The 26,943-nt window shown below is 40.7% G+C and overlaps 1 protein-coding gene across 2 annotated transcripts in view; it reads right to left on the bottom strand.

Annotated features, from left to right (window-relative positions):
* The window catches only part of RSPRY1 (ring finger and SPRY domain containing 1), a 43,108-nt gene that overhangs the window by 9,902 nt on the left and 6,263 nt on the right, over positions 1 to 26,943 (bottom strand). For both annotated transcript variants that reach the window (XM_045806852.2, XM_045806853.2), the window contains exons 2-13: positions 20,821 to 21,325; positions 16,050 to 16,102; positions 15,251 to 15,363; positions 14,074 to 14,200; positions 13,176 to 13,234; positions 11,234 to 11,300; positions 10,694 to 10,825; positions 9,691 to 9,806; positions 8,414 to 8,557; positions 2,911 to 3,022; positions 581 to 683; positions 73 to 225 (exon numbers count right to left, since the gene is read on the bottom strand). In XM_045806852.2, the coding sequence (XP_045662808.1) occupies positions 73 to 225; positions 581 to 683; positions 2,911 to 3,022; positions 8,414 to 8,557; positions 9,691 to 9,806; positions 10,694 to 10,825; positions 11,234 to 11,300; positions 13,176 to 13,234; positions 14,074 to 14,200; positions 15,251 to 15,363; positions 16,050 to 16,102; positions 20,821 to 21,170 (1,529 nt within the window). In that variant the 5' untranslated portion in view covers positions 21,171 to 21,325. The remainder of the gene's footprint in view (positions 1 to 72; positions 226 to 580; positions 684 to 2,910; positions 3,023 to 8,413; positions 8,558 to 9,690; positions 9,807 to 10,693; positions 10,826 to 11,233; positions 11,301 to 13,175; positions 13,235 to 14,073; positions 14,201 to 15,250; positions 15,364 to 16,049; positions 16,103 to 20,820; positions 21,326 to 26,943) is intronic.

Genomic DNA, 26,943 nt, shown 5'->3' with positions numbered 1-26,943 from the left:
AAGGAACTGCTGTTTTCAGCTTCTCATGAGATGGATGTGGAAGTCTGCAGACAGCCTAAGCAGATTTCTTACCTTGGCAAAATGATTTTCTCTTCAGCTGTGAGGAAGGCGTAGTCATTAAAAGTGCTAAATTTCATAGATGGTGGATATTTGAACGGTTTTGCTCCAAAATTGAACTCACATTGTTGATATGACATGAAACTAGCTGCAGCAAAAAATCCAGATCTACAAATAAAAACGAGGACAGAGGTCAAGGGAATTCATGAAAAAAAAAAAAAAAGAGGAATTCATGAAAATAAAGTAAAGCCATACACAAAGTGGTTTTCAGATGTAATACCCTAGCAGAAAGGAAGGGTGATAGATTCTGTTTACTAACCTAGATAGGACTGTGACCCTGATAATATCCTGCCCTCATCTTCCTATATCAAACTTGGGACAGTTGTATGATCAAATGGGCCCTCAATGACTTGAAATAAAATGATTTCTCATCACACCTGACCACATAAATGGACAGTCTTTTTCTGGAGAAAAGTTAATTTCATGAATCTACTCACATTTTTGACTGAGGAAAGCTACTTACACAGTAGATGAAAAGACTTGCTTCTCAGGAGGCAGCTGGTTGCCGTTTAAAAAGAAGATCATTTGCTTTTCATTCAAGTCTAACAGAAATCCTACTGTGTCTCCTAGAGGATAAAGTGGAACATTGTTAGGGTAAGGGTGTGTACTACTGCCAGGGTTCTGCTCAGTGTCTCAAGGGTTAAATACGTCACTGTATTAAATCTCCATCTGTAGCTATGTATTAACACATTCATCTTCCTTGCTTCTTCCACAGCTGATCTAATATTTTAATGTACCATTAAGAAAATGCTGCCAATTAATCTATGACAAGCCATCAATTTTAAGCATTCCAATTTCAAAGATGTTAAAATGTGGGAAAATGTGCATTTTGGGATCAGTGAAATATGGCAAGGTCAAAATCCTGTACTTCCTCACCTCTCTGGTGAGTTACAACTCCCAGAGATAACAACTGCCCAAAAGCATGTTTAAAAAAAAAATCATCTTCACTCAAAGTTTTTGCCTTTTATTATAATAAAAAATATTTTATTTATTTATTTGACAGAAAGAGAGAGAGCAAACAAACGGGGGAGTGGCAAGCAGAGGGAGAGGGAGAAGCAGGCTCCCTGCTGAGCAGGGAGCCTGATGTGGGGCTCGATCCCAGGACTCTGGGATCATGACCTGAGCTGAAGGCAGACACTTAACCGACTGAGCCACCCAAGGTGCCTCAAGTTTTTGCCTTTTCAACTGTCAAAGATAAGCACATGAAATTATACAGTGATGACAAGGAATATGGATACTCGAAGCTGGTGAAGGAGAATCTGCCGATAGATGGCAAAAGTTGTGAAGTCCTGTATCCCCCAGGCTAGAGAAGTTTCCCTTCCAGGGGTTTATCCTGAGAAAACCAGAATGGTTTATATTATTTTTTTAATCATAATTTTAAAAAGCAAAAATGTAACTCTCCAACCTCTTGGGGCATTGGCTGATATAGTTTAATGATATAATGGGCTACTGAAAAAGCCATTAAAAATAATGTTATTTTGGGGCACCTGGGTGGCTCAACTGAGTTAATTAAGTGGAGCCATCCCCTCACAGCAGTGTTCAGATTCCTGTTTTCTTAGCATGCCTGAAAATTCAGTTGACATCTATAATGCTGATCAGGGCAGGAAACCGAGAGTGAGAGAGTGAGAAAGCAAGAGAGATGCTTAGAGAAGGAGCTGGGTTCTCTCTCCTCTATGTTGTTCAAAGCCGGGAGTAATATCTTTCCAGAGGTTCCATTCCCTACCATGTGGCTCTACATCTTCAAAACGAAGTGGGGCCCCCAGAAGGCTCCCCCAAAATACCATCCTCAAGTGCAGTGCTGCCATAGCGGGGGGGGGGGGCCTGTTTTCACTGTATTTAGTTGGGGGTAAAAAGACTCAATAATCTAAACCCTTTAACAAACTTTGCTCCTTGAATCTTTCCTTAATAAATGTGTTCATGGGTCTAAGGCCTTGGACGGAATGGGGCAAAAGAGATAAGTTAAGTTGATAAGATATATTCCTGCTAAAATCCTAGAGCCATGATTGAGAGTCCTGGCAGCATGTGTCCCCTGTAGCATCGCAAGCTTGATTTCTGGAGAATGGAAGCTGGGCAGGTATGTTGGAGGCTGAAAGTGGTCCTTACGAGCTGCTCTAGAGGAGAACAGAATGTGGCCACTGAAGAGTGCCTATTCCTATCTGGTCTTTGAAAACCTCACTTTACAGGCATTACAATATCAGCGTCCTCAGTATCTCCCTGGATGCTCTGATTCGAAGCATGTACCCAGAGGGGCACTTGGCTGGCTCAGTCCGTGAACGTGCTACTCTTGATCTCAGGGTCTGAGTTTGAGGAAACTAGAATTCATATTTCTCTCTCTCTTTATTTAAAAATTTTATTTATTTGAGAGAGAGAGAGAGAGAGTTAGCGAGCACGAGCAGGGGAGGAGGTGGCAGAGAGAGAAGCACACTTCCAGTCTAGCAGGGAGCCTGATGCGGAGCTCAATCCCAGGACTCTGGGACCTTGACCTAAACCGAAGGCAGATGCTTAACCGACTAAGCCACCCAGGAGCCCCAAATTCATATTAATCTTATAATTTCCCCCACTAAATTAAGAATTTTATAATCTGAAATGATTTTGCTAAAGGAAGGGCCCCACCAGAGATGAACTTATCAGGAGAATACTGTTCACAGCATGACAGGGAATACAAAGGCTCATATCCCTTTTCACATTTATCTTCTTTCATTAAAATACTTTAAGGCCTAACATAATAGATGCCTCATCATAACCAGATGTCTTAACCTAGTTGATAAATTCATGACAGAAAGGAACGAATACCTTCTTTCCAGCACGGGTGTAGGTGAGGCTTACTTCTGGCATTGTACCAAATCAGCTGCCGGCAGCCATCGTATGCACAGGAGTATTCGTCATCCCCAATGCCGTAGCCTTCCTGGAGGGAGACAGGGCCCAGAAGGTTAGCAAGCTCCTCCTGCTGTGTTCTGGGAAAAGACGGTGCGTCTTTTTTAACCACCAAGCTGGTGGCTGGAATTCAGAGCTTTTTATTTTTATTTATTTATTTTTTAAAAGATTTTATTTATTCATTAGACAGAGAGAGAGACAGCCAGCGAGAGAGGGAACACAAGCAGGGGGAGTGGGAGAGGAAGAAGCAGGCTCCCAGCGGAGGAGCCTGATGTGGAGCTCGATCCCAGAATGCCGGGATCACGCCCTGAGCCGAAGGCAGACGCTTAACGACTGAGCTACCCAGGCGCCCCCAAAGCTTTTTAGATGAAGGAAGCCTATGGTTTTTGGAAGATACCAAAATTCTGACCTCAAGGCCTGGTTCTCTGTGACTAGATAATGACTTCACCAACAGATATCTCCCAAGTTTCACATGTGTTCACTGAATCCTCACTAACCACTTTGAGGCTGGTGGCATTATACCCCACTTTAAGAGGAAATAAAGGCTCTGAGAGGTCAACCATGTTGCCCAAGGACAAATCATTACTCAGGAAGTCAAGTCTGGAGGCTAGAATCTTCTGATTCCAAGACTGGTGTGCTTTCCACTTCATTGCAGTTGGGCAAACATCTTTCTTGCATGTAGTAGACTTCACAAAAACCACATGCTCAGAAATTTCAAAACTGGAGACGAGAGAAAGGTTATAGTGGGCAATCAGCTAATAGCTATTCTGAGCTATTGGGCTCAGCTATCTGGGCTCAACTGGAGCATCAGATAGGTTCTTGGCAGCTTCTTTTATTACTTACTGCCTTTTAATTATTTTACAGTTATTTTATTGTTAAGAGGGTGGATGGGATCTTAAGAAATTATTTTAAGTGCTTTTTCCCCCCCAAAGATTTTATTAATTTGAGAGAGAGTGAGCGAGAGCGAGCACAAGCCAGGGGAGAGGCAGAAGGGAGAAGCAGTTTCCCCACTGAGCAAGGAGCCTGACATGGGGCTCGATCCCAGGACTCTGGGATCATGACCTGAGCCGAAGGCAGATGCTTAACCAACTGAGCCACCAGGTGCCCCTATTTTAAGTGCTTATGAAAAAACAGAACAGAGAAAGCATGCAGATCAGACAACTGCCATCTTTAACGGTCAATGGTGAAAGATTCGTAGTAGAGAGAAGTACTGAAAATGTGGGCCAAATCCAAGGAAGATCTCAGCTCTTGGTGATGGTCTGCCTGTCCTATGGGGATAAACAATGCAGTGAGGAGATCGAATCCACTTTTTTTTTTCTTTTTTTAAGTGGGCTCTGTGCCCAACGTGGGGCTTGAACTTATGACTCTGAGATCAAGAGTTGCATGCTTTATCAGCTGAACCAGCCAGATGCCCCAGTGAGGAGATCAATTGGAGAGAAAGCTCAAACATATTCCTTGACTACTTGAGACTACAATATACTGAATTCTGATGAGTGTTCTCCAAAGTGAGGCTTCTGAACTAGCTGTTCTGAATGCACTATTCAGACTATCCAAGAGTTAAATGAACTTGCATTTACTTGTCTTTAGGCAGAGAAGAAATTCATCAGCCTAATAGAAAGAACACCTTGTGCTCGCCTCCTTTCAAAGCCTGAACAAGTAAAAAACTTATTTTTTATTTTATGGCTGTTGGGCATAGGCAATAAGGCAAGCAATTCTTGTCTACCCTCACTTTCTAATGTTCTACAAAGTCCTCGATGGAACAATTGAAAGAAATTCCTAGAAGATTCCTAGCCACAGGAGTTGGTTAAAAGCAATGTCTTCCATGCCTGGAAGAATTTCACAGCAGAGCGGCATTGTGGGACAAAGGTGGAACTCTAATAATTTCAACCACAGATCAACTCTACAGGCTAAGACGTAGGTGCTTCTGCCGCAGAGATGCACTTTAAAAACTCCTTTGAGCTGACATCTCAGAGAGAATCTGGATGTACCCTCTGTCAACCTGAAAACACTCCCAGCAGGTCTAACTATGGTTTCCCCTGGCTGAGACAGCTAAATGAGACGACAGGGTAGCTCGCTTAGTACCTGGAGTGACCATTTTGATCTACTTATTTACAGTCATGTATATTTTAGAAATGGAAACATTACTAAAAACAAAGTTTTATCCATTACTTGTCATTCAGGAAATATTTTGAATTCTTTCCCATGTGATGAATGCCATCCTTTTTTCTGCTGTCTAGCATCCTAACCCCTTCCGGTTTTAGGGAATATAATGAAGATACAGTGTCCCGCCTCCTGCTCTGGAAGTGGAGGGGTAGGATGTAGGCTTGGCCAACCGGACCCTTCCAGCAGACACCCAGGGTGGTGTGAGTGACCCCACATGGAGGGGGATGCCAGAAGTGTTAGCATCCTGGCCCCTAAAACACTGGCTTTTGTACTTCTTGTCTCTTGACTCTCTGATGTCACCTGTGCCTACTTGTTCCCAAGCCCCTCAACAGTCTGGGAGTTCCTAACAGGCTTCCAAGTTATTCCCCTTTTCTGTTTAAGACAGCAGAGTTATTTTCTCCAAGGCAAGAGGCTACAAGAGGGGAAGGAGCATGGGTTATCTTGACCAGGGTTTGGATTCTTCTCCTGCACTTGGAGGCTATGTGACAATGGGCAAGTTTGTAAATTAATTTGTTTGAACCTTATTCTCATCTTTATTTTTTTTTTTAAGATTTTATTTATTTGACAGAGAGAGAGAGCGAGCAAGTAGGGGGAGCAGCAGGCAGAGGGAGAAGGAGAAGCAGGCTCCTCGCTGAGGAGGGAAACCCGATGTGCTGCTCGATCCCAGGTCCCTGGGATCATGACCTGAGCTGAAGGCAGACGCTTAACCAAATGAGCCACCAAGGTGCCCCACGAACCTTATTCTCCTCATCTTTATTTTATTTTATTTTTTTAAAGATTTTATTTATTTATTTGACAGAGATAGAGACAACCAGCGAGAGGGAACACAAGCAGGGGGAGTGGGAGAGGAAAAAGCAGGCTCATAGCGGAGGAGCCTGATGTGGGGCTCGATCCCATAACGCCGGGATCACGCCCTGAGCCGAAGGCAGACACTTAACCGCTGTGCCACCCAGGTGCCCCTCTCCTCATCTTTAAATGGGGGACCAATACCTTCCCAAATTCTCGAGAAGATTAGAGACAGTATGTGAAAGCCCTGTCACATGGTAGATGCTCATGAAAAGGCAAAAGATGTTTCAGATAACTCAAAATGCACCCTTAAAGATTTGCTCCACCCAAACCTCCATAAAAACACACAACACAAGACAAACTACTCTGTAGATGACCTGAACAAGGACTATCCTTAAGTTTCTCATTTTAATGCTCTATCTCTGAGCCCAACACTTTGATCATCCTTTTAAAACCAAAGCCCAAGCAGTAAGAGTTAAAACAAGAGGCACTGTGGATAGACTTCATGTTTTCAAGAAACTGGGTGTATCTAGGGATAAAACCACACCCTGTCTATATAGGCAAAAAGATTCAGAATTACCAGAACGATGTCCATTTGAAACAAAGTTTTAAGCTTGGCAACATGATTAAAATCCTACATTTGGGAAAGGAGGTATCAGACTTCACTGATTTCTAACAGGGAATCAACCAGTACTTGGATCAGTGAAAAAATGTTTTTTGTTTTTTTTAAAGAAAGAAACTGAAAGTATATTAAAACAATTTAGAGGATAAGAAAACAGCATTTTAAGCCTCTTAATTTGAGCCAAAGTTTTTGCAACTATTGGGAGAAATCAGTTTAATCCACCAGATAAAATGATCTAGTTTCACTGGTCATTAACAAAAAATATTTACAACATTCAGAATCAGATATACTACACCTAGATCTGCGGTGTGTTTGCTGCCAAATGAAGAGAAACACATGCCAAATCGAAGCTTCCCCCCTAAAGGAATCCATCTTTCTTCTAGTTCTGGAACAATTGTTTATATCCAAAGAGAAGACTAGCTAATTCTCTGGGATTCTTCCCATTTTCACATGGGAAGGAAACAACTACTGTAGAACAGGAAGGAGACTGAATTCTAGTCTGAGATTCTTTAGGTCCTTCTTTCAGTCTCAGTTTTGTCATCTGGGAAATGGAAATTATGACAGTAAAAACTGTGGTGGGAATCAGACGATTGGCTCTAAAATGACAGTGCTCTGGAAATGAAACCTTTTTCCCCCCCAAGTCCTAAAAAAACTGTCTTCAGGACATCCTTTGGGGCAGGCTGTCAGGGTAACTGATACGAACTGCTTTAAATCAGGGCCCAAGGTGAGAACTGAGAGACTACTGGCATTGTTCTCCAGACCCATGTAGTTCTGACTTCATGGTGCGACAATCAAGCCCCACGCTTCCAGGATTTAATTAAGGCCCAGTCAGTGAGGAGGCCCTTCATCAGGGAAAGTTCCCAACAAAAGCAAGCGCAGACTGGGGTCTAGTTTTCTATCCTGGACAAGAATCTGACCTCTCTACTGGCCCTCTTCCTCCAATTGTCTCTCCAGCAAGGAGTTTATTAGCAAAAGGTATGCAAAATTCCAAGATGCTATACAACCTTGCTGAAAGGGCCCCTTCCAAAACTATGCTTCTGGCAGGCAAGCTCAGTTTGGTTCACTTCTAAAACCCATCCTAGGACCTTACATATGGGAGACTATTGTTTAGATTAACAAAATAATCCAAGGGGTTTTCCCAGTTCAAAGGGTAAAAATCCTATGTCCATAAAAGATTCCAGATCGAAACCGAATTAATTCCAAACAGCTTAAAATTGGAATAACACAAGAAATCTGTTCAGGGTGGGCATTAGAATGGTATAAATTGGCAAGAAATCAATATCTATAGGAAAGGGAGGAACCCCAGCCTCTGACACGCAAATAGTGGTAGCTGAATCCTGCTTCTTCTAGCGGGTTTCATCTTCCCTCTTTACATGACAGCTTTCTATAACAAAAGATAAATGCTAAATATCGAAAACAAATGTGCCTACTAGTTACAAAGTAAAAGTCAAATAAAAGAAGTCAAGCCAACATTTAGTATTTTATGAAAGGAAGAGAATTCCTACAAAGTTCTTATAGCTTAAATGCAAGGTAAAAGTCATCACGGGTTCCAATAAAAAACTGAGCCAGAAATGTGGCTGGGGCCCGAGGAGAGCCTACAAAGACAAAGGACACACCCAACCTCTAGGTGCAAATTTAAAACTCGAGGGGGAAAAAAACCCCCGAGGGGCAATTTCCCTTGTTTTCCTATTCCTGAACCGGGTTAGCAAACCCCTGTGGGGGATCTGGCAGCATGTGGTTCAGCCCAAGAAATGATCATCGTGCAAACCTATCTGGAAAATTCGTGTCCTCCACCCCACTCGCCAAAAAACTGCTGTTGTCCCCATTTACACCATTTGCTAGGGTACTCACATGATTGAGAAATTTGCTGTCTCGTGTGGCCCAGCCAATCTGCATGACACCAGAAGTGATCACGGTGACTTCATAGTACCACACCCCGGCATCCACGCAAAAGGTGCAACGCACGCTTTCAAAAGAGGAGGCATCGCAGCGAGCCTGGCAAAACCAAAGTATGCGATAGCCCACCATCAATGCCTGAGGACTGCGGAAGTTAAGTGACTGCCCAAAGGTGGAATGTCTTTTTCCTTATTAAAGCTTCTGGTGGATGGTCATTTCCTTCTCCGTGCATCCTCAGTGACACAAGGTGCAAAACAGAATGAAGCACGCTCTCTTTTATAGTTTTATTCCTAGGGAGTTCTAACAGGGTTGGAAGTCCTCAAAGATGGCTGCAGGAAGCATTAACGAGGCTTCTTTTTGAAGTATTTACAGAGCTTTACCGTCCCGGTAGGATCTTTACGAATGCATCAACGTGGCCTTAACCTGCACTTGTTAGGATGCAGAGAGAGGAGGACACTGAAGGGTATAGACGGGGTACCTAAAAATAATTGAAAGCAGAAAACTACAGCAGCATTTGGCAATAATGTAAGATCAAAGAGCTGTCCGCAGCCATTCTTCAAACAGCTCTTTCATCTTGACGTGTCTGGTGCCTGATGGTGCCTTCCTGTACATAAGCAGCTTTCATCAACCTGCACCACAAAATCAGCAGCATTTCCAGTGTACAGAGAGGAGGGGAAGCACTAGACAGAATATAATTGGTGATGCAGGGATTCAAAAAGGAAGGGCCTCTTTTAGAAACTCCAGTCTTCGTACCTTTTGCTGAATGAAGTGGCAGAGATTGAAAACAGAATTGAAATCAGATTGTCTATACAGAACAAACTGAGGGTTGCCAGAGGGGAGGTGGGGGGATGGATTAAATGGGTGATGGGGATTATGGAGGGCACTGGTTGTGATGAGCACCGGTGTTGTACAGAAGTGATGAATCACTAAATTCTACACCTGAAACTAGTATTATACTGTGTTAACTAGAATTTAAATAAAAATTTGAAACTACAAAAAAAAACAAATCGTCAAATATTACAATGCTTACTATGTGTATGGCACCATGTGGGATATAAAGGAGTAAATAATATCCCAAACACCCTTTCCCTGCCACTTCTACCTCTAACCACTCTTGGAATAGGACATAAATTTCCATCTATTCTGCACGAAATGGCTCTTTGTTCAGAACCAGGGTGTGAAAATGAGAACAAGATTTCCCCCCCCGCACGTTCCACCCATGAAAGCTTTACCTCCAAGCCATGAGGCGAGATCTTCAGGTACTCGCTGACATCGTTGCTATTCAGCATGGCCCTAATGCTATTCAAGTCCACTTTCTCATAGGTCAGCTGCCTACTGTCCTTTAAAACTGCAAAAGAAAAAGTGGTCATGTTTCTAAGGCAGGCTGTTGTGGGAAAAAAGCTAGTGTCATCGCTGGCTGCCATTCTAGTTAAGAAGTGGAGGTGCTCCGAAATGGCAGAATAGGTAGGGAGACTTAAAACCCTGCCTTTCTGCTGCACTACCATACGAGGGTCAATCAAGCAAAAGCTGGGACAAGCTAGGACGGCACCGCTAGGTTTATGCTTCTGTTCCCTATATTTGTTATTATGCATGCAACAAAATCCAAATTATACTTTTTCAGAACGATTCTTTCACTGGCACCACACAGGCTGTGCACAAAGCAGCTGTCCACAATGCTGGGGGAAGAGGAGGGGTACACACATCCAGCCATGTCTGAGCCCAGTGCTAACTAAGGGAGGGCAGTTTTAGTTCTAGCAGCCCTTGGAGAAAAAGAAAAGCCAGGAGCAGCCCTCTTGGCATAGGTAAGGTGTGTCTTGAGTTTTGAAGAGCCACGTTAGGATAAGGAGAAGAGTAAAGAGAGGGAACTCCAAGTGAGGGAAAGGCCTAGAGAGGTCAGGATGACTGGGGCCTGCTTGCAGGATAGTGAGGACACAGTTTGTGTAGGGAAGAGGTGACTGGACACTGCCATCTCATTAACAGCCAGGATGCAGCAGGAAGTAGGATACCAGTAAAAGTTTCTGAACAGGAGAGTGCTGAAATTAGAAGTATGCCATATAATTCTTGTCTGGAGGGTCCCTAGAATACTTTCTGCTACAGTATGGCCAACCTACAGTAGAGGCCCTTTGAAGGAAAGCGTCACACTCACTATTACAAAAATGAAGAACAGTGATCCTATATAAGAAATGGGTTTGGACACGGAAGCAGGCATTTTAATAAAGGACAACACCTACTTACAGAGATTGTCTAAGCTCCACTGGGCACAGAAACCGACTTGACGCTTCAGATAATCAGGATCATCAGCCCAGGACTCCAATGTGATGAGTCGGTCACTAATACTGGATTCAGAGATAGTCAATTTATTTTCACCTGTTTGGGAAGACAGACACCTTGAATCAACCACGAAAGAGTGGGATGATTTGTGGGGCAGGTAAGGGGTGGGAAGGAGCGAGGAGAGGCAATCAGAAAATGTGGAAACTAGAATAATGACATAGCCCAAGAGCCTCAACTATTTTCTGGGAAGTAGCAGTCTCATCACTAACTTTTTAGCTATAAAAAGTGAGTAATCATGGTCACAAGTTTTGATCCTTAGGTGAGAAGACTCTTGGCTTCTGTCCCTGTTACATCTTACTGGCCTTGAGGCATCTACCCAGACAAAAACAGAACGTGTGCATGTTTGATGGGGTTCAAAGCATAAGCTCATCCAGTAAGTAAGAAAAATAAGATTTTTAACAACCGATTCAGAAGATCATTAGTGCAAGAAGTCACTATACCTACTTGTCTGTGCAAACTTTTCCAGTGCGATAAGTGCAAAAAGCATGACTGTGGGGTGGGACTGTAACTTCTGAAAGACAACAAAAGATAAAAAAACAAAAAGCAAAAACATCATTCCCCTGCAGAGGCGGCAAGTTAGCAATTTCCTCTTCGTACCCAATATGTGCTAGATTTGTTGGGAGCAGTCAGAAAAGTTTTACTCATTTAAGTCCTTAATTCTCTGTTTGGTAATATTGTTAGTAACAAGGAACCAAGATAGAGTCTCGTAAAATCTTCTATTATTTTTTGGAAGTCACTGGGTCCATTGATAGATATGTAGATTTCAAAAGTATTCTGTTAAAAGCACTATGTTATTCTACTTAGTAACATTTGTATTAGGGCTTTGTGAAATAAAACCATGCTGATTCTTATATTCATTTAAGCAAGCCAAACAGAAACCTAGAATTGTAGCTAAGAATGACTTTTATTCAAAGCCCTTAAAGGAGCGATTCATCATTACCAAGTTCCAAAATGACAAATGATGAAATGAACAACTAATGGCTTAGTTTTCAATCTGTTCTCTGAAAGGAATTGGCCTTTCAATTTCAAACTCTTCCAGTTACATTTAACTTCCCATCACAGGTGTTCCCATTTAAAGAAAGGTCTTCCTGCTTAACATCCCACCTCACAGCCATCGTTCCCACAGATCTGTTAGGAGCCTGCAAAGGAACTCTAGGACATCAGATGATTCCTACTCACTTCCCTGGGGCTCAAAGGTTCTGCAAAGCTCATATAACCACCAGCCTGCCTCGCAACAAAGTCTGCTCGGCACTCTGCTTCTTGCCATTCTGCTTTCAATCCCTGTCTGGTTTTGCAGGCTCTGAGCTCTCCCCACCAGGCTGCCCAGGTCTGTCCTCCTGCCTCTGAACACTGTCTCCTGATCAGACAATTCTCTGTACTATGCCAGGAGCATGGCCATTCCTATCTCTGAGTTTCTGCTGGTGATGCGTTTGGCCAAGAAACCCATTTTTCCTTCCAGGGAGCACGGACAAATACTAACCTATGATATCACCCAGCTGAGGGCCCAAGTTCATGGGGAAGCCTGTCTCCCAAGGCTCTCTTAGCTCTCACCACCCCTATCTTCCACCCCTCCCCATCACCCTCTTAGAACTCTTATGGCACTTACGTCTGAAGGACGTGATTTTGCCCTTAATCACATCCTGTCATAAAACGGAGGCTAAGTGTCTTGTCTGGGTAGTTTTGTTCCCTCAGTTAATCAGGAAGTTTCTTGAGGACAAAAGACTGTAATACTACTTTTGTATCCCCACAGTGCTTGCTTAGCATAGCGGTGTGTGTTTTAAGTACATATCATATAGGTACTGAAAAATAAGGTCTTTCAGATTTTGAGGAAGGCCAGTGCTCACCAGGCCTGCAAAAATAACTTTTACAAATACAGACCAGTCAAGTCTGCAGTCCAGCCGTGTGAGCGCTCTGACAGCACCACCTCAGCAAACCATAACCTTCACAGACAATAGATCAAATACACTATGGCAACAGTTCTAAGAGCAGTAGCCAGAGAGGGAGGGAAGGAGGAGAGATTTATATACACTGGCAATCTGACCTGACAGTTTCCTGGCTTGGAATGCCATGTGATTTTGTTTCCACTGTGGAGGTCCCTACTACCATTTGGCAGACTCTAAGGACATACACACAAAAGCCAATCACAGCAGCTATCTTATGACTAAATTTAAGACCAGACCAACTTGGCTGCTTTTGCTTGTAATGAATTCCTATCCCACCCTCATTTTTTTTTTTTTTAATATAGGAGGGAATAAACACTCAGGAAACACCTGCAAATAAAATTTATAACTAATTCCATTCTCTGTGCCAGTGGTTAAACTGGCAATTTTAGAAAAATGCACAGTTGCAGATGACTAAGAATAACTGGCTTTGATGCCTTACTTACCAGACACTGTAGCAAATATTCCAGTATTCCTGGGCTAAGTAAGCCTATACTTGCAGGACCTGGACAAACACAACAAACATGAGATATAATGAAATGGGCCATATTCTTTTTCATCAGTAGCTAAGAACAATAAAATAGCTTTTTGAACTGTTTGGCAAGGTACTCTCATGCACACTGCCTTATTTAAGCCTCTGGCTCTGAGGCGGGGAATAGCACTGTTCCCATTTCACAGCTGAGCAACTGAGCCCACAGTGAAGTGACTCATTCCAGTGCACTTGGGGCACACTTGGAAGAACTGGAGCCAGTACCCAGGTGTCCTGATTTTGAATCCGTTGTTTCTTCCACCATACACGGTCTAACTAGCTGAGCGATTCACCTGGATTTCGATGTTAACTTGCCTAAAGTGGGTAATGTTCATAAATAAGTTAAATATCTGCTTCTCTTCTCAGGAACTGCTCCAATTTAAAGATCCTTTTTCTCTTCCCCAACTTAGTATGTCTCCATTATCTGGCTAAACTTTATGAAGTGTATACATGTACGTTATCTATCATATGCATAAATATATACCTATATAATCTTTACAGAATTTAGCTTTTTATTCTTAATTTTAAAGCAAATAAGTAAAACTTTTTCTTTTAAATGTCTCTCTGAAAATCCAAAGCTAAATTAAATCGCATTCATCTCTTTGACCTTTGAGTAATTTTTTTCCAGTTCTTGTCCCTCTTGTCCCTCAATTTTTTTTTTTTTTTTTTTTTGGTGGTGGTGGTGGGGTGGGGTGAAGGGGGAGGAAGACACTCCTTTCTGGTACAGCAAGTTTGATTAAAGACCTGCAGTGCAGTCTTCCCCTTTATGTCAAACAACTGAGAAGATCTTTCTCGGTAGAGGTTCCCACAGTTACCTGCTAGTTTCTCAGCCAAGCAGCCTAGGACTGCAGATGTGTTCCTGTGTTTGGCAGGATGACCTGAGTCCTGGCAAGCTACTTCTCCATTTAAATTCAGAATTTCAGTCAGTTTCTGGAGTGCATCCTAAAAACAAAAATGTACAAGTGGATTTGATAAATATATTACTTAGGCTTTTCCCCCCAAGGGAATTACTCGAGCCGAAAGCTACTGCCAGCTATTAAATTAACTCAGAACGAACATAAAGAAATGAAATAACGCACCCAATGATGTCAGTATTGATGGGAAATGTTATTTGATCAACTGGGAAGTTTTCCTACATGAATTATTAGATTCCCCTTCATTCAAAATGTACCAGTTGTATCAAAAATATGTGATATACTCTTGATTCACTAATCACACTAAATCCACTTAAGTGCCAAAATGACTGATAACAACAGGGCCTTAGTGATGTTGAAGTAAAAAGTGACTTTACAGGTTTTCTTCTTCTTTTAAAATCAAGCAAGAGCAAATCTCACCAGAGTTTTTGAGGCAAACTGTACAGAAACCTCTTACGAGCTTAGGCAAAGGTCAGTTCACCAGTGACTAGGCCAAAGGCCTTTCTGTTCTGTCCATGTTTTTCCATGTTGCGCCCAAATGTCTGAGGCTTAAACAAATGAAAGCTGCCCGCATCCAAAATTTGAAAAAAAGTAGTCCATAGAACATATGGACTAAGGCAATGAAAGTTTGATACTTTTGTTCTATATAAGGGAAAATCAAGGTTATGCCAATCTTTAATACGTTTAAGATTCACAAGTGCTTTCAGTATCACAGTTTTTTTCTCTTAATAGAAAACATTAAAGAAAATCTTTTGTAATGAGAAAACTGTTTAGTGGAAGGTAAGGAAATCAGCTCAGCAATTGAACATTCTCTTTCAATTTCAAATACAGATTGCCATTTCAAATGTAAATGCTTTCATTTTTAACATTTTAAATTAAAGCTTTATAATAAGCTATTGATAGAGGATGTAGCACTTCACCAGTAATAAAAGACAAGTTTACATAATGAAGTCAATATTGAATGAAACAGACCCCAAATGTATAAGGAGGAAATGCATTACGTCAAGAGTTCTTTGTGGTTGTTCATCCTGTGTTTAGGCATAGGTGACAGTTTCATAAAAGACAAGTATTAACTTACTTTAGTGGGCAATGGACATTCATCTAGTAACAATGTTATAACAGCTGGTCCCAGTGGATCTTCCAATGGAATAACTCTAATTAAAGACTGGACAACATCCAACCATCCTTCATCTAAGAGCAAATCAAGAAGATTATATGGTGGAGCCACTATTTTAAAAACATGAAAATATAGAACTTATAACACAAAGTGACTTCACAATAAAATAGAAACACTTTTGGCTTTCATCCTGTAGCTTTTAAGCAGCTAACAATGGCATGGACATAGTCATTAATTGTGGTCATCATGGTAGAACCAAAGATTCTTAATTTGTAGGAGCCTGGTTTGGAGGCATCTTCATTTGGAGAAAATTGAAGCTATGGGCCTGGGTTCTCAAATTATAATTAAAATAGTTTCAGCGTCTTATTTATGACATACGAGTTTACTGAGAAGATTAAGTATCTGAAGCAGTTGGCTCTACTTCAGAAGGACACTTAGGAAATTGAGGGACAAAAAAATTCCTCCCCATTCTGGAAGGGCTATGGTCAAAGATCTATCAAATCCCAACAAAATTTTTCTTTTAATAATTTCAGTGAAATAAAACCAATACTGAGAGGTGCAGCTATATATTCAGGATGCAACATAACAGTGGTTATTAATTATTACCCCTGTACAGGAATTCTCCATACACTAATGGCTTTTTTCATGGTCATGTGTGTTAAGTACTTTTGGAATCTTATTTAAAAAAAAAAAGTGGGCCACATTTCTTCATAATCAATTCATTAGAAAGTATTTTAAGAAATCTTTAAGAAAAGAATACCTGTTTCTGCCATTTCGTGCAATGTAATCATTGAATAAGGAGGTTCCTGATCACTGAAAAACAAATAGTCAAGATATCAAACTTGAAGAACCAAGAAATGACAATTCCAAATAAAAATTCAAACAAAGTGGGAGTGGAGAGAGAAAGAAGAAATGAACACGAATGGGTACGGAGAGACGACGGAAGAGACAGCTGCAGCTCCACTCTGTAAGGACCGATACACACCACATGTGCTCATTTCCAAGGCCACCGTCTGTGATGGCCCGCAAATAAAATGGGTGGGAGGGCAAAGGAGGGACCACCACTGGCCTGAAGTAAAAGCACAGGACAAAACTGGAGGCCAGGGAACTACTCTCAGCTTTCCTCTAGAGGCCTAATGCCAATGAGATGAGCCAGGGAGGTCAACATCATCTTCCTCCAACTTACCTCAAAGAAACACCAGGAAGGGAGATTACAATCCCAACAGAGGATTTATGGAAGCAAGGGCCTACATAAACATCTTCATTTTTAAGTGTTCTTCTGGGAAATATCACTATTTGCTTGAACTTCATAAAATGGGTGTTAGAAGAAAAAGGAACCAAACTTAAGCGAGGAGCTATTTAATATTCTAGACACTGGGGGCACCCAGGTGGCTCAGTTGGTTAAGCATCTGCCTTCGGCTCAGGTCACGATCTCAGGGTCCTAGGATCCAGCCCCACGTTGGGGCTCCCGGCGGAGCAGGGAGTCTGCTTCTCCTTCTCCCTCTGCACCTCCCCCTGCTTGTGCTCTCTCTCAAGTAAAAAATTCTTTATTTTTTTAGAAAAGATTTTATTTGTCAGACAGACAGAGGGTGTGCGCACAAGCAGGGGGAACAGCAGGCAGAGGGAGAAGCAGGCTCCCCACTGAGCAAGGAGCCTGATGCAGGACTCGATCCAGAACCCTGGGTTCATGACCTGAGCTGAAGGCAGACGTGCTTAACTGACTGAGCCACCCAGGCATCCCATAATTAAGTCTTTAAAAAAAATTCTAGACATTGCTCTAAAATGGCATTATATACCTTAATTCATGTAGGTTTTCAATCTATGATCCCAGGAATCTTAAGGAGGTGCTTTAGGGGAACTTCAGTAATGAATGAAATACTTTCCATCAAATAATGGTAAATCTAATTACTTAGGGAATATATTTACATTTACTTACATATTGTGGCTCTGTTTTACTGTGAAGAAAACTGCAAAAACTATTGTCTTCAATCATTTAATCCTCAGAATAATCTTGTAGTATGGGAATTATTAAGTTTATTTCAGGTACTCATTAGGTACTGTTTATTTGACATATCCTGTATCTTTCCATAACAAGGGAACATTCTTATTTAAAAGATTTGTCTTAAATGATATAACTGACTGATTACGAGTATTTCTGGAGAGCAGTCTGGCAGTAATGAAACTAAATGTGGCCAACAGTGCTAGACAAACTATTACACAGGTAATAGATGCATATGAGGTTATTTGCTGCAGTGTCACTTGTAGGAACAAAAGTTTGGAATTAGTCTAAGTGACTATCACCAGATTACAGGATAACAAAATATACTACTTCCACCAAAGGAATACTCTGCGGGAGTCAGAAGCGGTTGTAGCTTTACATACAGTAACATAGGTCTCAAACGTAATGTTGAGAGGAGTTAAAAAGATTTATACAACTTTATCACTTATGTAAGTTTTTAAAATCACACATAAAACACTAGTATAAATTTCCTATACAGACATAAACAAATATACGGCAGGCAGACTGGAAGAACATACCTTAAATTCACCAGAATGGTTACCCACTGATATTTGGATAGTGGGTGGCAAAGGGGACAACGGGGTTGGGGGAAAAAGGGAAAAATAATAAAAATACGGCAGAGTCAGTGACCAATAAGGACTATGAGGACCTCGATTCTACGCAGATGCACTTAAAAGGACACCCACATCCTTACATTCAAAGAACAAGATAAACTTCTTTGTGGAACAGAAGGGGAGCAGAAATTCCTGGTAGGAGGCAGGAGCTAAAGCTGTGGGACAACAGGGCTCACTGTGTGGAACTAGACAGGTGACCAGGAGCTGCGAGCCTGTGTGGTAGGTAATGGGGATCAAAACCTCACCTGTGCAGCTTGGACAGGGTTCCCTGCTCAGTGAAAGAAGTTGATAAGTTATGAGTGATCATCTGAGCTAGAACTGATACCAAGCTGCAAGTCTCCAGTGACAGAAAAGGCAAAGAAAGCCATGCAGCAGGACTTGGGCTTCTCACAGTGACATGGGAACTCAAAACTATCAATTTTAGGTTCAGTCATAGCCTGAAGGTGGATGGGGATGACAACGAAAGTGACAGGAAGAGAGATCGGCAGAAAGACATGAGTGACAGAGAGGGAGAGAGACAGAACACAAACACACACACACACACAGTGAAGAAAAAAACTTCCATTAGGACTTCCCATAAATTATAGTTCCAAACCATATGAGAATAATTGATACCATTATAATCTGAGGAAAAAGTCTCTACCAAAAAAATGCAAATAACAGAACTTCAAAGTGATTTTAAAATAAGTGTATTCAAAGTGTGTTTCCTATAGCAACTCTCTCACTATAGCTTTAGAAATTGCTCTCCTCTCAGCAACATCACCCTTTCTGAAGTAACAAACAGAAAGAGAAGAACAATTAAGGCCGATCACTCTCTAACTGTGACATCTGCATTCACCCTTTTACGTACACTTGTACTAAGTCCATCTGTCCTATCATTCGTGGTTAGTTTTAACAGCCTTATCAACTTTATAGGTTATGAAATTCTCCTTTAGTAGCTTCTGAAAAACAAGCTACAGGGGCGCCTGGGTGGCTCAGTTGTTAAGCGTCTGCCTTCGGCTCAGGGCGTGATCCCGGCGTTGTGGGATCGAGCCCCACATCAGGCTCCTCCGCTATGAGCCTGCTTCTTCCTCTCCCACTCCCCCTGCTTGTGTTCCCTCTCTCACTGCCTGTCTGTCAAATAAATAAATAAAATCTTAAAAAAAAAAAAAAAGAAAAACAAGCTACAGTGACTTTTTTAACTGTTTGAACCCTGTTTTGCCATTAGATTCTCTAACAGCTCCTGTCACACTTGCTCCCCATCTGCCCTATTTGTCCATTCTCAGAAGAGTTATAGCTATAATTTGGTATAAGCAGGTTTAAGATAAAAGTGACCCTGTTACTCAAATGTATGCTGCTCACTTCACGTAAGTGAATTATGCACTTCATCAACAAGTTCACTTATAATTTGTAATATTTTCTAAAGACTTGGTGATAAAGCTCCTACCTTGCTCCCACACACTCTTAATCATTCTTTTAAAAAATATGGCAAAGCCTATTCTGTACCTGTTTTTCCAGTGGGCTTAAATAACACTGCTTATGGTTTACTTCCTTATTTGGGAAGGGCAACTTCTCATTATAATTTTATAGTATGTTTTAAATGTCACCATGAAGAAACTTTAACTAACAGCTTCTAGCCCCCTGCCTGGGTTTGAGGGATGAAAATGGCATAGATTTATATTCAGTAAATATTTTCTACAAAAATACAAACATTAAATTAGTTCAGATACCAGAACTACTTCAAAGGCTGGTTTAATAAACTTATTATGAACTGGTTATGGAGAATATTTGTAAGAGCCACCTTTCCCCATTTCCCCAGCATGTTCTATGGCAGATAGAAAAATGTGCCAAACAAATTTATTTCTGTGAGGGGAAAAAAAAATCACCTCAGAATAATATGCACAGGTATACCTTGCTTAATGCTGTAATTTTGAGGAATTAAAAGTGGGTTTTTATAAATGCGATGATCAAATATTTAGATACTTAAATTTGCTAGCAGAGGCTGAAGCAAAAAGAACCCACATATAACTTAAACCCACAAACGATCATCCGTTGAGCAACTGGAATGTGCAAGGCACTACGCTAGATGCTTTATATATATTATCTCATGATAATCCCTGTAAGAAAGGTATTTTTCCCCTCTTATAGGTAAGGAATCTGAGGCTTAGGGAAGTAACTCACCCAGCGTCATGTAGCTAGTTAAGGAGCTGGGCCAAAATCTGAAACCTGGTCCACCATGGTTCTAAAACTTTTGCTCCTAATTACTGAACTGTACAGTTAAGTCAAAATATTTTTTCAACCTGAACCATGTTCTCCCATTTCACTGTTACTCAATCTGGAATTTCACACCTAGAGTTAGACAAAACAGGGGAGAAACAAAAAAGGTACAGGTGCACCCTGCAGTTTCAATTTACATGCTTCCCAAATGGATCTAAGATAGCCAAATAAGGGATACAAGAAGGGAGGAGGAGGAATACTCTCCTTGACCTACGTCCTTATGTTGCCAACAGAAAGTGCGTGCAGCCATGCTCTTGGAAAAGTAACTCATCTTGAATCTCTCATCAGTGGTATAGACAGGCAAACAAGATAAGAGTTGGTCTCTGTGAAACCATTTCCTATTGCTGCTTGCAACACAAACTCACTCCACATTTACTACATGCCCTAATAAAGATCGTAGCTTTAATTAGTGTTTTCTGCTATCAAAATGTTTAGACATTTCCAGATAGGAGTAGATATAGCAAGTAAAAACATCAAACCTTATAATTTACTTTGCCATCAGAGGAGAAATAAAGTATTCTCTCTTGCCTTATAAGCTCATGGCTTGGTGAATATATCCTAATGAAGTGAAGGACTCAAGTTATGGTTCCTGTAGAACACTTTTCATTGCAAAGGGGGTGACTAGGGAGTCAGATACTTACTTATCTACAAGAGTCCGTATGACTGCTAGTGTGTCCAGCACTAGCCCATCTACATTTTGTTTCTTTCTCCTTGGCTCATGGGGTCCTCGGCCCCTCCTTGGTGGCCGAACAGGATCCCGGGGTTGGCTCCTCGTGTCAGCAGTGGGTACTGCACTGTTCTCAGCCTGCTGCTGCTGGGTGTCAACACTGTCCTCCGCTCCGCTGTCATCTCGGCAGATACAGGAATTACCCATGGTAGCAGTGGCACCTCTAGTCCCCAGGAAGTGGGCTATGTGCTCCTCAAGAGTCAACAGCAGACCCTGGCCAAGGCTTCTGCTCACTAAGAACACGGCCCAACCAAAGACAATCATTTAGATAGTTTTCAGTTTTCCAAGTACTGTTTTCATAATCTGGAGTCGAGGAACTTGCATTCTATTTGTTTTTAACAACTGAATGTGGAATAAAGTTGTAGAACTGATCTCCAACATTATCAATTGCAGGGAATCCGGGTCATCCAGCGGCAGTTCTAAAAGAAAGAGAAGAAATGAAAAATGAATCCAAGGTCACTTAATTACTCAAAACTTTCTTAGTTTGATTTTGTAGGCATTAGGATTACAATGATAAATCATCTTTGGTTATGTTTATAGGTTTCCAACACAAAGAGATACCTTTGCATAAGAAAACTAATAATTAAGAATTCCTTTTTATCATATTATAAAGTTGATTGCTAAACCATTCCCATGTAAACACGAGTTACCACTGTTTTTTTTTTTTAAAACCATGTGTGTGTTTCTACCTATACAGAAATACATTAGAAGAATATGTGCAGTTGTTTCAAGGACTCCTGTGGATTCAAAAAAATGAACTATCTCCTTTTAAAATTTAAATGTATGAGAAAAGTTAATATGTTTCAGTAGACTAATTACAGATGTTTGTTGCTTAAAAAGTTATGATATGAACGTGACAGCACTCACTTGATATGCAGAAGAATAACAGGTAGAGTATTTCACTTGAACACAATCACCAAACTGCATAGATTTCCCATTTGGAGGGACACTTGAGAATGTACAGAAATCACACAAGCAGTTACAAAGTTTTTCCGTTGTGTAAGCAAAACTGTTTGGCGAGAGGCAAATATGTATCACAAGGCTACATTTTCACAATGATCAGTTTATTGTACGATATGTCTGCTACAAAGTTACGAAGAAGGATGCACCAATTATCTTTGTCTAAAAATATTGACTAAGCACCTTGTGTCCGGACCGTGCCGGCACCGGGAGAACAAAGACGGACAAGGCACAGCCCTGCCCTCCAGGAATTAATAGATGGCCATTATTATCCCATACGGCACGTTCATCAACAAAAACTCTAATGATAGAACCTGCTCTTCATTAAACTGAGAGAATCTGGTTAGGGTTAGAAAGGAGGCTCTGGAAGAAGAAAATGGACAGGGTGGGGTTGGTCACAGAAAGCAAAGAATCACACCAAGACGTGGAGACAGGGCCCACAGGGGCACAAATGGACACAAGGAATAGAGACTAGTGTGTACTCTCGACTCAACATTCGGTTATTTATAATTAAATCTGCATATATTGAGTACCCACTCAGGAACAGACATAAATAAAATGTCATTAGATTTAATGGAATTAGAATTAGAAGCAAGAGAAGTTACTTCCATTATTGGGACAGATTCGCAGCAAATTCTTTTAAATATTTGCCCAGTTTAATTTCTGCTCATGGAGGAAAACTGAGGGAAAGGAGACAGACGGAGATAGAAAATCTTTACACATACATATAATAATCTAATCTAATTGGTCTAGAGAGGGCGAGGGATAAGAAAAGGAAGGGCAGGAGGGGGAATGGGAAGAGAGAAGAGAGGCAACAGACATTATCTCCCTCCAAAATAGCAAGACAGCAATGGCCGAACCAAGTAATACCATAGGTTTTCTTGGTTCCCCCAAGACAGTCAGGTTATACTTAAAAGGATATGACTGGAGTATAGGTAGGCGCAAGAGGCAAGGTCTCGGCTGGAAATAGCTTTTTAAAAGAGGACACAATCTAAACCAGCAAAGAGTTGAAGTAATACCATTCCCATTACTGCAGGGACCACGGGAGACAATTCCCCTCAGAGGGCAGATAAGCAAGAGATTTCAGTGCTCAAAAGGACAGAAGATGGAAATCAGAAACAATGCTTTTAAGAGGGTCACTGGTGTAAATTTCAATTGATCTTATAAATTATGCTACTTTCTGAGAAAGACCAAAGCGTAACAGTTAAGCAATGCTCACGCCCTTCTCACAGAGGGCACTGTTGGAACAATTCAGATGAGAGGAGGTAAAGAATCCAAGGTTTTCTGGCAGGGCTGCCCACCTTGAAATCCCAAAGTATTATATTAAAACTTTATCTGTTAACATCTTAAAACAAAAAATGGATGTGTGTTCATTTTAAGACCCAAATGCTACATACAGTCTACAGAAAAGTGAACGCCTCTCTTCTGAGAAGACAGGTTTTCTTCATAGCCCATTCCCTTTCCCAGAGGTAACCCCTGCTAAAAGCTTCAAATGTCTGTTTCCACACCTTTATTATATACTCACAAAGTTTTTTTTTTTAACTTAACTAGGACAATGTCATAACCATTGTTCTGTAGTTTGCTTTTCCCCCCTTAACAATACATCTTTCTTTTTTTAAAGATTATTTATTTATTTGACAAAGAGAGACAGCAAGAGAGGGAACACAAGCAGGGGGAGTGGGAGTGGGAGAAGCAGGCTTCCCGCTGAGCAGGGAGCCCGATGCAGGGCTCGATCCCAAGACCCTGGGATCATGACCTGAGCTGAAGGCAGACACTTACTGACTGAGCCACCCAGGTACCCACAATACATCTTTCTATACCAGAATATCTAAAACTGCTCCTCATCCCAGTTAAGACTTTATCGAAATCCATACTCTGGATTGTCATAGTTTCTTACTCACCGTGCTGTAAAAATCTGTGTCTAAACTAACTAATACTTTGGGGATGGTAGAAGGAATGATCCAGGATTCAATACAAGGGAACTCTATTCGGGAATGCTTCATCTCCTGGCCACGTGCTTTCTCACCCTAAACTGCTCCATGGTGTCAAGGTTACTAGAGCAGAGGGAATTCTACTGGCCTCTCTAAAGCTTCTGAGCCTTTCCACAAGATCAGAATGGAAGTTGCGACACGCATGACATGCAAATAGTAGATTCAGTCCAACCAGACAGATTAAATTGGGAAAGGTATGTATACTTAAGGAAGGGAGACCAATCAAGTATTAGAAAAAATTGGTAATGAACTGAGAATGTCAAGGTGAGATTAAGTCCCAGAGAACAGAGGATCCTTATAGTTTAATACCAACACTTGTAAAGCTATTTAGAGTAACAAGAAATGTTGGGAATGCTTATGAGAAAAGCAGTGGCTTAAAAAAGTTTGTTGAATCTCAGAGTCTTAAACTTCATTTTATCCAAAAAAATTTTGGCTAACCTGGATAAAGAATTAATCTATGCAGATTTCCTTTTATTTATAGTTCCAAAGTAAATGGAAGATACCTAATACATGCAGGTATTTTTTAAAAATCTGACTAAATTTGGAGGAAGACGACAAGAATTCAGTGGGCTTTTTTCCCCTCTATTTTCATATTGAATTCCAGTATAGTTCAGGTCAGTTTCTTCCAAGAGCCATTTTCCCTAAATGACCCAGAAGATGATGCTAACTACAAAGTTTGTCATAGGAGGAGACGAAGTAAAAAAAAAGAAAAAGAAAGAAAGAAAGAAAGAAAGAAAGAAAGAAAGAAAGAAAGAAAGAAAGCTTTCAAATATTTTAAAACCAAAGACTTTCTCTTTTAAGGACTAACTGTAAAGACCAGGTGTAAGGAAGAGGTTAATTAGGTGGGAGGAGCTGTGAGGCATTTCAAAGGAAAGTCTGTGAAACATACAAGAAAAAAAAAAAAAAAGAGCTGGCATCTTTAAAAACCTCCTGAAACGAGCATAAAGAGAATCTTAAGGGTTACACCTAAAGGCAGGGCACATTAATGAACAAAGTGTTTGACCTTTTAGATTTATTCAGCATTAAAGAATGTATAGCTTTTCATCTGGAAATCTTCATCACTCGTGGTACTTTTCTCAGGGAACAATTTATGAATATTTTAGGCAAAAGTCTGGGTAATGAAACGAAACAATTATACTTTACACAGCTTTGTTTTATCTCATTCCAAAAAACATTATGTGGTCCTCTTCCCAAGGACCATTGTTTTAAAACAGTAACACTCAGCCTACAGATCTACAGGATGCCAGAGGCCACTCCAGCAAGGGCACAGGCTTTGCCGTCTCACAGACTGGGCTCAGGTCCCAGCCCTGCAATATTTACAGCTACGTAGTCTAATTACCCTGGCTATTGACACACTTTAAAACATGGAGATAATAATAGTTCTTACACAGTACTACAGTGAGGATTAAATGGAATAGAGTATGTCAAATGTGGCACAGAGCCTAACGCACTGGAACCAAAAATGCAAGATGTTATTATAAAACGAGTAACTAAATAATCTGGGATGTGTGGACTCTGGAATAAGACCTGATTTAAGACCACTAAGATAATTAAAGAAGTTATCTTTTATAGCTCTCATCTACTCTGTACTAAAATAATTTTTACTTATCTATACTTTCAGACAAAGAACCTGGGAAGGGATTGTAGCTTCATCATCGCGAAGCCAATGGGCATTAGAAATGCTTAGGTACTTCTTAAAATGCAAATTCCTGGTTCCACTCCAAATCTCCAGAATCAAAATTTCTAGGATGTGGCCCAACCAAGTGTTTTCTTAAAATTGTCCTGTTGATTCTGATGGTGGCCAGGCCTGGAAATCATTGTGTTACAGAACCTAACACAAAACCTGTCACAACAGGCAGGACCCACTGATGGAACGAAGGGACAGACTGAAACACTACAGAGTGATTCATCTGGGGTCAAAAAGGTTTATCTCCCTTTCCAGAAAAATGAACTAAGACTATCTTTGAACATAGCCTTTTGGAGAAGGCAGCCAAAAAAACCATTAGAATACAGTTACATCCATTAATGATTACATACAGTACATATCAACACAGTGAATAAAATAGTTCCCTGTGTTACCCACCAGATCCACGCTATGAAGCATCATAAAGAACCGAAATGGTACCCTGCTTACGGGTAATGTCATTCAATTGCTGACAGGCTGAATGGACTAGGCAAAACATCTCAAATACCTATATACTTCCCCATAACTTTGAAGACTACTTAGCATTAGATTGGTCGAGTCTCAATTTTGAGAACAAAAAAAAGCTAGTCACATAATTTAAATAGACACAATGATTAGATCTGTGGCTGTAGCAATCATCAACTGATTATAATGATACTGCTGGATGCCACTGCTTAGTAGAGACACTTTTTACCATCTAAATGGTAATGCTTTGTAAATCATTATACTGTTCACAGCCATTTTGCTGCAAGAGCATAATTATAATCAAGCATTTCCTTTTACAAAAGAAAGTGAAGACTATTTTTTCCACTTCTGTATCACTTATGATTTATTCAATTTTTACATTTTATCTTTAAACTTTAAAACTGCTTTGAAAGGAAAAAAAAAATCAAACTGAGCCTCTCAGTAAATTTAGTGTTAAAGTGGTGAGGTCTGGTTCTCAACACATAGACCTCTACCATCATAAACAGTTCACCACAGAGACATCTGGCCAACTGGTCTAACCCTGTCTGACAATGGTCCAGGAACCAATGATTCATCTCTTCAAATATTTGCTTGCATTCAATCATAATACAGCTCAGTGGCATTAAGAACACTTTCTTTTCCCTGAAAATAAGACTTCAGGATTATGCTGCCAAGAAAGGAGAAGCTAGTTAAATGGATGGCCATAGGAAGAAAAACCAAAATTTGGGCATGAAATTACTATTGCTGTCATCTTTGCCTCATTATTCCAAAACAGTGTTACAGGATGCCGTAATTTTTTCCAATCCACTCCCCAATTCCCAAAGACTAAATCCTACAGCATGAACAGTAACAACATGTAATACACTGGAAATTTTAATGGTTTTCTTTCATTAGAAAATGTTTTGGACTTTATCCTAAAGCAGTGAATGTATTACAA

The sequence above is a fragment of the Ursus americanus genome, chromosome 21, assembly GCF_024610735.1.
Source record: "Ursus americanus isolate L20-20 chromosome 21, mUrsAme1.1.p, whole genome shotgun sequence".
Lineage (NCBI taxonomy): Eukaryota > Metazoa > Chordata > Mammalia > Carnivora > Ursidae > Ursus > Ursus americanus.
Note: the sequence above shows the minus strand (reverse complement) of the source record. Positions and strands in the feature narration are given on the sequence as shown.